This window comes from Lathyrus oleraceus, chromosome 6 (assembly GCF_024323335.1).
Source record: "Lathyrus oleraceus cultivar Zhongwan6 chromosome 6, CAAS_Psat_ZW6_1.0, whole genome shotgun sequence".
Lineage (NCBI taxonomy): Eukaryota > Viridiplantae > Streptophyta > Magnoliopsida > Fabales > Fabaceae > Lathyrus > Lathyrus oleraceus.
The window spans coordinates 453644359-453652478 of record NC_066584.1 but is presented as its reverse complement, the minus strand read 5'-3'; the positions used below and the strand labels follow the sequence as shown (position 1 = coordinate 453652478).

Genomic DNA, 8120 nt, shown 5'->3' with positions numbered 1-8120 from the left:
TTAAGGTTGATTTTAGTTTTTTAACTTAAATTTTTTTTTATACCTGATCTCTTAATTTTTTAAAATATATTATGTTAGTCTTTTTTATCAAATTAACTACAAATTTAATGATCGATATTTGAATTCTTTTTGTAATTAGTTAGACAAAAAAAATAACATAATGAATTTAGAAAGTTAAGAGATCACTATGAAGACTTTTTAAGTTAAAAAATCAAAATGTATCATTGGGATAAGATACGGGATGAAAAAAGATATTGAGCATTTTAAAAACTAAAAAGAATTTAAAAATGTAAAATAAAAAATTATTATTATTATTATTAATTTTAAAACAATTAATCACTTGTATTTTGATTTTTAATTTGTATGCATAATATTTTTTATTTATAGTTGAAACTACATAAAAACAATGCATGAAAGAGTGTGATTTTGATTTAGAAATATACTACAAGATTAAAAGTCAATTCGAATACACAGGAGGTTACACACAAGATTTGACATCTAGCATACATTAATTTATTCATTTGTCACTTAACACGTTTAAAACTATTCACATGATTATTAACAAAACACATTAGGTTCCCGACATTATTTGTTCACTGTCTTTGTCTTTAGGTTGGGTGAATGACTAGTTGTTCGGTATATACAACATCATGCCTTTTCAAGCTCCAACAGCAGTATATGCGCTTAACAAAGCATCCAATTCGCTGTTTGTGCGTGAAATCTTTCTATCACCGTCGTCCACTCTGTTCCCCCATATTCCAGGAACCACTTCCGCAAGTGCAACTCTATTCACACATTCCACTACATAATCCCCAACTTTGCTTTTCACCCCCTCCCCAACCTAAACAAACATCATTAATTAATTTCATAATCACAAATAATAAATCAACATCATAGGACTTTGGTTTGTAAAATTACCAAAACAGTATGGAGACCCATTTCTTTACCCGCAGCGATGTTTCTTACGCTGTCATCCAGAAACAACTGCAATACAATACATGCATAACAAAACATTACAATTTTTAAAGCTAACCAAGAAAGAACCTAATAATAATAATTTCAATTTTTAGTTTATTAGGACAAGTTTGATCAGTTGACTTACGGTACGGCGAGGATCCACGTTAGCAGCTTGAATCGCGATTTTAAAAGCATCCAGCGAAGGTTTCAAAACGACAGGAAACTCATCGGGTCGGATCGAGTTCGGTAGATTCGGGTTTAAAGTCTCGAAGCATATAATCTGTTCGAAACAGTCCTTTACACCAAGCCGATCCAACGCTTTCAACGCATGTATCCTATCCGAATTCGTAAAAATCTAAAATAGTTCCAGAATTAGAAATATTTATACTAAAAAGAATAATCTCTATTAGTTAATGGAAATATAAAAAAAAAATTTGACATACTCACAATTTTCCTTTGTTTGATTGAACGCAAGAGGTTTCGTAACTGAATGTCAGGTTTGATTAATTCGTAAGGTAGTCTTCCGTGCACGAAACTGTTTATAGTAAAAAGACAAAAAAAAAATTAATCATGATTAGACTACTAAACAGGATAGTTAATTAAGTTATATGCTCGGTTTTTTTTTACCTGTGGTAATCTTCTGCGGTGATATCATAGCCTAGTGCCTGCAAGTAATTAATTAATTAATTAAAATTAGATTGAGATTATTGTTATTAGGTTATTATTAAGTTTTTAGTTATTGGAAGAGAAGAGGTATTAGAATACTGACTCGTAAACCGGCGAGAGTGCTACCGTGGGATTTAAAAAGTTCGACTCGGAGGGTGGAGGCTTTGGATTGTGAGAAACCGCATTTTTCAATTAGGAAGAGATCGATGTTTTTCTTAACGGAAGCTCCGATTCCGGTGGTGGATGGGTACAAGGTATCATCCAAATCTGATTGGGAGAAAACGAGTTAGAGGAAGTGATTTTGAAGGAGATTGTAGAGGAGAGAAAATCGATACTTACCGAAGATGATGCAGTCGAAGGGAGAAGAAGGTTTGTTACGGAAAGCCATGGTTGTTTGTTGTGTTTTGAAAAGATGAAGAAAATGAAGAGAGAGCGAGTGAAAGAATGTTTCGGTGGGGAGAATATATAGAGAAGGAAAGGGGAGAGAAAGGGTATATTCGTAATATGAATGAGAATATAACGAATGATTAAGTAAACATAAATTGTAAACGTGGACAATACAGATTGGATTGAATGGATAGGCACAGAAAATTCCAATTACGATGAGTCAGCGTTTTGCAGTTTTGTAAGCCGAGTAGATGTGGGGTCCATGAAATGGGCGCGTATGATAACTAACGTTTCCGCGGAAAATTTGTGCAAGGACGGTTATAACCTTTGTAGTTATCACTTATCATGTGTGAACATAGATATGTCAATTTGCAACAAAGGTTGTCTAATATTCCTATATGGTTGTTTGTCATATGACTCATGACAAGTACGCACAATAACTTTATAAATGCATTATCTTATATCATATGTTTTAAACGTTTTACTATCTTAGAGTAGTTTATCAAAATTTTGTATTTTTCTATTCTAAAAATAAGAAATTATTTTATAGAATAGTCTTAAAATAATACCAGAAAACATAATATCTTATGAATTCACTATTAAAATTTTAAGTTATCAAATAATAGCAGTTGCTTTATAAATAATGTATTTTTTTAATGAAAATTAGGTTGATGGAAATTAAATTGAATAATTAAGTGTGGAGAGAGAGAAAATTAGAGATAGTGAGGGTGAAAAATTCAATGACAGGTAGCATTCACATTACATTGATATCTAGAAGGTATATACACAAATATAATTGATTGAGATACAAGTAACTAATAGAAAATCTGAAATGTTTAATTGGGTTACAGGTATTCTATAAATAGTTCTCAACACAATGGTACCCAGGTATTAATGCAGTGCCCACTACGCCAAAAACTGGAATAGACAGCGCCCCTTAGAGGGCGCTTTATTACAAAAGCGCACTCTAAAGTGAAGAGAAAAAATAAGGAGCATACTACTAGAATAGACAACGCACTTTAGAGGGCGCTTTTGTAACAAAGCGCACTCTAAAGTGAAGCGAAAAAATAATGAGGAAATGGAGGGACACCAATAGAGGACGCTTTATTGAAAGCGCCCTCTAAGGGTAACCTTAGAGGGCGCTTCTAAAAAAGCGCTCTCTATGTCCATGTACATTTCCAGTTTATAAGGCGCTTTTGGAAAGCCTTAGAGAGCGCTTTTAGAAGCGCCCTCTTAGACCCCCTTTAGAGGGCGCTTTTGTAACAAAGCGCCCTCTAAAGTGAAGCCAAAAAAAAAATGGAGGGACAACAATAGATGACGCTTTTGTGAAAGCGCCCTCTAAGGTTACCCTTAGAGGGCGCTTTTGAAAAAGCGCTCTCTAAGTCCATGTACATTTCCAGTTTAGAAGGCGCTTTTGGAAAGCCTTAGAGAGCGCTTTCAGAAGCGCCCTCTTAGGCCCCCTTTAGAGGGCGCTTTTTTTAAAAAAGCGCCCTCTAAGGTCCCCTTTAGTAAACATTAAAATTATAACATATACTGCATGTCTCTTTATTTTCCCTCTCTATAAGCTATTTCGTTTACGTAACAGGGTTTTCTCTCAACTGCGATTACTCTCTACTGCGATTACTCTCGTCCTCCGTTCGTTCTCCCTCCCTCACCGTCATCGTCACCGTTCGTTCTCCCTCCCTCACCGTTCACGTTCACTGCGTTATCCTCTTCCACCGTCACTGTTCACTTTCTTCTCCATCGTTATCGTCACCTTTAAGGTATTTGTCTTCTCCATCGTTACCGTTCACTTTCTTCATGTGTTTGATTAGGGCATTTTCTAAACTTAGTTTTTCATTTTGTGCATTATGTTGATTAATGTTGTTTAGGGCAAACTGAGTTTTTTATTTCTGATTGAAAACTGATATATTTGAAGTGTGTTTGAGCTTGTGCTTGGAAGTTTGATGATTATGGATGCAACTTTGTTCATGTTCCAAACACCATAAGTTTGCATTGGTCTTTTGCATGCAGTAGGTGTGTGTGAGTTTGTATTCAATAATGATAAAAAAAAAAGAGTTTAGATTGTTGTAACATGAGAGAAATGGAAGGTATATGAATGTGTTCACGTATTGAATCATTGTCTTACTTGGGTCTTATTGAATCATTTCTATATTACAGATAAAATGGCTAACCAAGACGATACCCATTCCGCGAATGAATCACGTAATAATGTTGAAAAAGAAATCAAACGAGGATTGACTGTTATGAAGTCAATCATTCGTGCAAGAGACAAGGGTGTAAAATTTGAAGTACATTGGAGTGCTGAAGACCAACTAATTGAGCCTAACGGTTCAGTGTTGGCAAGTTACATTGGTTTCCTTGTTCGCCAACATATTCCGATTACATGTGATAATTGGAGAAGTCCGGACTTGAAGGTTGGCAAGGAAAAAATATGGTCGGAGATACAAGTACTTACCATATATTGTTATATGTTTTTTTTGTTGACTATTTGTTAACCATATATTGTTATAATATTACTTTATAATAACACACTCCATTTGTATGTTTTTTAGAGATCCTTTCACATCGATGAAAGCCGGCAAAAATATTGTATTCAATTGGCCGGAAAAAGACTCCGAGGATTTCGATCCTTTTTGTGCAACAAATTTCTCAAGGATGAGGAAGGAAAATTTGTTGAAGGAGAACGGCCAATGAAGTATGCCGAGATTATTTCAGCCGATGAATGAGATAACTTTGTCGCCAAACGAAGAAACGAAAAATTCCATGTAATGTCTATTAATTATGATATTATACAATTGTTAAGTTACTTGGTTCTAATATGCCTTAAACTTTTTTATCCAGGAAGTAAGCGACAAAAATAGGAAAAGGGCATCAAAACCCGCGTATCCGTACAAAAAAGGGCGTACGGGTTATGCACGGTTACAACAAAGAATTGTGAGTATATTCAAATGCTATGAGCTTATACATTGTCACAATATGTTATAATTGATGATCTTATAATCTAATTCAATGTGTAGCTAGCCGAGGAGAAAAGTGACGCAACATCTCTTCCGGAGCACGTATTATGGAAGGCTGCTCGGGTTGGGAAGGATGGGGCTGTCGTTGAAGCGGTCCAAAATGTTTATGACGAATGTGTAAGTATATGTAACATTATTTCTTTAATTATATCGAAAATTTTGTTAGACATATAATTCATTTTTAATCTCCTCTAATAATATTTCAGGAGACTTTATCCCAAACCGTACCTTCAACCGAGGTCCAGGATTGCAGGAGCGTACTTAGTCGAGTACTAAATGTTCCTGAGTATTCCGGTCGTGTGAGGGGTAAGGGTTTTGGTGTGACTCCGTCGTCATTTTATAAAAAAACAAAAACAAAAAATCCTACCAACAAAGAGGTGATGGAGACCTTGGCGGAGTTAAGGGCACAAGTACTCCAACTGCAAAACGAGAATGCAAGGTATAGAGAGGAAAGGTGCGCTTCCGAGGCAAAAGATACTAGTGACCGAGCTAGTATCAATCATCAACCGAAATTTCCCGAGGTAATTATATATGTTATTATGAAATTAAAATAGAACTTTTTTACTTGACACATATACAAGTTAACAATAACATTTATTATTGGTTTAGGGCATTTCACCTTGTCAGCTGTATCTATCGTCACCAACTTATCGCATGGTTGGCAAGGGAAAAGTGCACAATACTTCGGGTGAATTACTTCACCATAATCCCCTCCCGGTGGGATTTATGAAAGTTTCGGTTGACCTCGTATTAGATACGAACGCCCGTCTACCATTACCTGACGTTGTTTCAGAGACAACGTTGATGCGAGATGCAGTCGGATCCTTTGTTGGTTGGCCGTCAGATCTAATTTTCCCTGATGCCGAGGTATATATGTTCTAAATGATTATGAATATTTAGTATTCACATTTCAATTCAGCTACAATTATGATATTTAATCAATTATATGGTAATGTTAGACTCCTACAAGACCCACACATAAAGTTGGTAAAGGGATTTCAAGACGCATCGAGTCGGTTGCATCTCAAAAAGAGGTACAAATATATATACCCATTGAATTATATACGCAACGATTCTGTTGCATCATAAAAAGTCATGATTTATTTTATATGAATTTTTAGGTTCCCGGTCGAGAGTTGAAAAGCGCTGCTAAGGATATTCCAACGACGTCCGGGACAAAATCTCAAATTATGATGCGTCTTGAGAAAATGGTGGAGGAGTCCGATATTATGCATGGGGCCATTCGTACTATAGATTTTGATGAAGGTGTTTTCGGAGCTGCTCATTTCGAAATAATTGGAAAGGAGGACTTCCAACAACTTTTTGAACACACCGAATTGGGCATCGCTGTCATTCATACATACATATGGTACTCCGATCAATCTATAATTTACTTAGTTGAACAATTTATTTACACATTTCAATGAGTAGTCTAATGTTTATTATGTTTCTATTTAAGTATATGTATGTAACATTGATGCGGGGAACTGAATTGTGTAACCGTTTCAATTTTATTGCTGCTTCCCGTATCAATGCAACGTTAATAACGAATAATCCAACATCCGTAAAGAATGATCTAGTCGATAGATTCATGGCGGCCGGTGATAATACTACACCCAGTTTGTATTTTTTACCGTTTAATTCTGGCAACGAGTTAGATTTTCTTTCTAATAATTTCATTCTAATCTATGTATATCTTTTACGTAGAAAATTTTCAATTATCTAAATTTTTGTTTTATTTTACAGTGGTCACTGGGTGTTGGTTGCTATGGATCTTTCGAGACTAATAGTGTATTATCTCGATTCTTTATCGGGTGATTGGAGTAAATATCCGAATATGAAGAAGACGGTTGACGCGTAAGTGAAATTCCCCTAAATATTCGTGTGTATTTGTATATTTAATTATGTCTGTCAGATTGATCTCAATATACGTTTTTATTTTGTTAGGGCAATAATAAAATTTAGATTGAAAAAGAAATACCGCAATAGGAAGGACATTACCTGGATCAGAGTTCAGGTATATATTAAGTATCTTATTTTTGCTTATAATAGTGTTTGTTTTTTTGCTTATAATAGTGTTTGTAAGAAATTAACTATATATATATTGTTTGTTTTTCTGTGTAGTGTCCTCAGCAAAATAATTCGGTCGATTGCGGATTTTTTGTATTGAGATTTATGAGAGACATCATTGCGTTGAATCGTATAGACATCCCAAAAATGGTATGGAATAATAACTTAGGGTTTATTTTAATATTATCGAATATTTCATCTAATTTGTTACTAAATCATGAATATGTTTTATTCTCTTAATTGTAGTACTTTGAGGAATACAAAACTTACTCAAGAGCAAATTTGGATGAAATCAAGGATGAATTGTTTCAATTCATTGTTGATCAAAGAATCATATAGCTAGGTTGTATATTGTTGTACATATATGTATGGAATGTTGTTGTTGTATGCTGTTGTTGTATATATGTTGTATATTGTTGTAATTTTACTAAATCATGAATATGTTGTTGTATATTGTTGATCAAAGAATCATATATTAATGTTGTATATATGGAGGATTAATGTTGTATATAAATGGATTCATGTTGTATATATCAATGAATTAATGGTGTATAACATTGGATTAAAGGATGAAATCAATATGAATTTTACACTTTTGCAGCATGCGAACATGTTACCAATTAAATATCCACTGTTTTTCAAACAATTTTTTTTAAAATAACTAACACTTTAGAGGGCGCTTTGTCCAGAAAGCGCCCTCTAAACACTTTACATTGACAACTTTAGAGGGCGCTTTTTCCTGAAAGCGCCCTCTAAACACTTTACATTGTTAACTTTAGAGGGCGCTTTTTCCTGAAAGCGCCCTCTAAACACTTTACATTGTCAACTTTAGAGGGCGCTTTTTCCTGAAAGCGCCCTCTAAACACTTTACATTGACAACTTTAGAGGGCGCTTTTTCCTGAAAGCGCCCTCTAAACACTTTACATTGACAACTTTAGAGGGCACTTTTTCCAGAAAGCGCCCTCTAAGGTGTCCCTTTATGGACCACTCCAGAGGGCGCTTTTTTCTTAAAGCGCACTA

The 8120-nt window shown here is 34.7% G+C and overlaps 1 protein-coding gene across 1 annotated transcript; it reads right to left on the bottom strand.

The window, feature by feature from the left end:
- Positions 1–407: 407 nt before the first annotated feature.
- On the bottom strand, positions 408–2126 carry LOC127098516 (uncharacterized protein C24B11.05). The gene is made up of 7 exons (XM_051037127.1): positions 1963–2126; positions 1727–1890; positions 1585–1622; positions 1405–1492; positions 1103–1312; positions 919–984; positions 408–841 (listed from the first exon to the last, which is right to left on the bottom strand). The coding sequence occupies exons 1-7, from the start codon at positions 2009–2011 to the stop codon at positions 659–661; spliced, it is 798 nt and encodes a 265-aa protein (XP_050893084.1). The 5' UTR covers positions 2012–2126; the 3' UTR covers positions 408–658.
- Between the last annotated feature and the right edge of the window lie 5994 nt (positions 2127–8120).